This window comes from Ylistrum balloti, unplaced genomic scaffold (assembly GCF_031769215.1).
Source record: "Ylistrum balloti isolate Yb309-2 unplaced genomic scaffold, AGI_CSIRO_Ybal_v1 Utg370424, whole genome shotgun sequence".
NCBI lineage: Eukaryota > Metazoa > Mollusca > Bivalvia > Pectinida > Pectinidae > Ylistrum > Ylistrum balloti.
This window is the reverse complement of record NW_026782286.1, coordinates 18,420-20,415: the sequence shown is the minus strand read 5'-3', so window position 1 is coordinate 20,415 and position 1,996 is coordinate 18,420. Positions and strand designations below refer to the sequence as shown.

At 41.4% G+C, this 1,996-nt stretch overlaps 1 protein-coding gene across 1 annotated transcript; it reads right to left on the bottom strand.

Annotated features, from left to right (window-relative positions):
- Positions 1 to 298: 298 nt before the first annotated feature.
- LOC132554681 (uncharacterized) lies at positions 299 to 1,759 on the bottom strand. Its single transcript, XM_060218992.1, has one exon. The coding sequence runs from the start codon at positions 1,757 to 1,759 to the stop codon at positions 299 to 301; it is 1,461 nt and encodes a 486-aa protein (XP_060074975.1).
- Between the last annotated feature and the right edge of the window lie 237 nt (positions 1,760 to 1,996).

Below are 1,996 nucleotides of genomic sequence, written 5' to 3'. Positions count from 1 at the left end.
ACGTGATAAGTACCACGCTGAATGGAATTTAATAATTTCTTTATCAGGAAGGATTGTGTGGGATCACGATAACCACAAATCTTATTTATGTAACCTATAGCTGCAACATCTGTGGAAATAGTGGCGAATGCTAAGTGGTGGTCAAACAAATGTGCAATGAAAAATGCAAGTACAGGATATGAGGAGTACCCGAAAAAAACTGAGGTAACAAAATGGCAAAGGAGAGAATATGCTCTCTCATAAACACGAGAAGTTTGCATTGATGTAGCTTTCACCAGCAACGAATGGATGGTACTAGTCAAACGTACATGAACTGGGGTGGAATGGAAGTTGGGTGTGCCTCCATATGTGGGGCCAGTTGACGAAAGGAGTCCACCTGTAAACGAGACAGATGGTCACTTAAGGTATTGCACTTACCAGGTATATGTTGCGAAGTAAATAAAATATTCAGTTTTAATGCTGTCACCACAAAACGCCGAACTAGTCTCATGAGGATTTTGTCTTTACTGGTTTGTTTGTTGATAATGTCCACCACAGCATGATTATCACAATGAAAGATGATACAGCGGTTCAAGAGGGAGGGGCCCCAAATTTCCAACGCGAGAACTACAGCAAAAAATTCTTTAACAGTTATGTGGAAAGATTCCCATTCAGATGGCCATTTCCCATACATCCAAGCAAAACCCACATTACTCGCAACAGTGTAAAACTGTAAATGTGCTGATGTTTCCCACTTATCAGATAAAAACATGAATGTGCCGTTAAAATAGTCCAAAAATAGTCCCCAAGCGGCTAAATCAGCCCGAGCCTCTTTGTTCAGCCTCCTGTGATGATGTGGTTTTGTTAAGCCACAAGTTAGATCAATCAATCGACGCAAAAAAGGGCGACCTGGCAAAACAACCCTACAAGCAAAGTTAAGCAAGCCTATCAGTGACTGGAGTTCCTTAAGAGTGACTTTGCGGCATCTAGAAAACAACTTCACACAATCCCGCATTTTCTCTAATTTATCCATGGGGAGTCGAGCAACCATAGCAACGCTATCCAACTCAATACCTAGAAAAGTGAGGCAGGTTGTGGGGAACTCTGTTTTGCTTTGTTTGATTGGAATGGCAGTATCAGAACAAAATTGTAAAAAAGTTGTTAGATCCGTGAGACATTTTTCAGTATTAGGAGGGCCTACAAAAAGAAAATCATCCAAAACATGAACTACCCCTGCTACGTTAAACTTGTGTTCTAAAATCAAATGAATGGCAGAGCTGAAGGCCTCAAACAACCTGCAAGAAATGGAACAGCCCATGGGCAGAACCCGATCAAAATAATAGTGACCCTCTATCTTAAAACCTAACAGTTCATAATCCTCTGGATGAATGGGGATTAGCCGAAAAGCTGATTCTATGTCTGTCTTAGCTAATAGCGACCCTCTCCCATATGTTTTCATAAGCTGAATAGCATGATCAATTGTTTGATAACTGACAGTAGAATATTCCGGAGAAATACCATCATTAATTGAAGAACCCTCCGGAAAGGATAAATGATGTATAACTCTGTACTCATTTGGCTCTTTTTTGGGAACCAACCCTAAAGGAGAAACTTGTAAATTAGGGAATGGTGGCTCAGTAAAAGGACCGCTACAGCGACTGTTGTCAAGTTCTTTTTGGATTTTATTTTTTAAAATGTCAATCTGTTCTACTGCCGACTTCAGATTATTAGCCTCACGAAAAATTCTAGGCCCTTCATACTGTAAATGAAAGCCGAACATAAAACCCTGTTCTAAAAAGGCGAATTTTGAGGGGGATAACCCTGTTGGTACTCCAGAAATTTAGGAACCCTGATTGGAGTAGGTAAGGAACTACTTTCGGGGAGGTTGACGTTGCTGTTTACCTGGTTGAGCTGGGGAGTTACCGGAGCCAGCAGCAGGCTGGCTGTCAGGTTTGGAGGTGTTAGGACAGTTTTTCTGTTGATGTATGCCACTGCAGACCCCACACCCATGCCAGAA

Bases quoted from the DNA above. Each gene is read 5' to 3' on its own strand.
- LOC132554681 (XM_060218992.1), bottom strand. From the start codon at position 1,759: ATGTTCGGCTTTCATTTACAGTATGAAGGGCCTAGAATTTTTCGTGAG.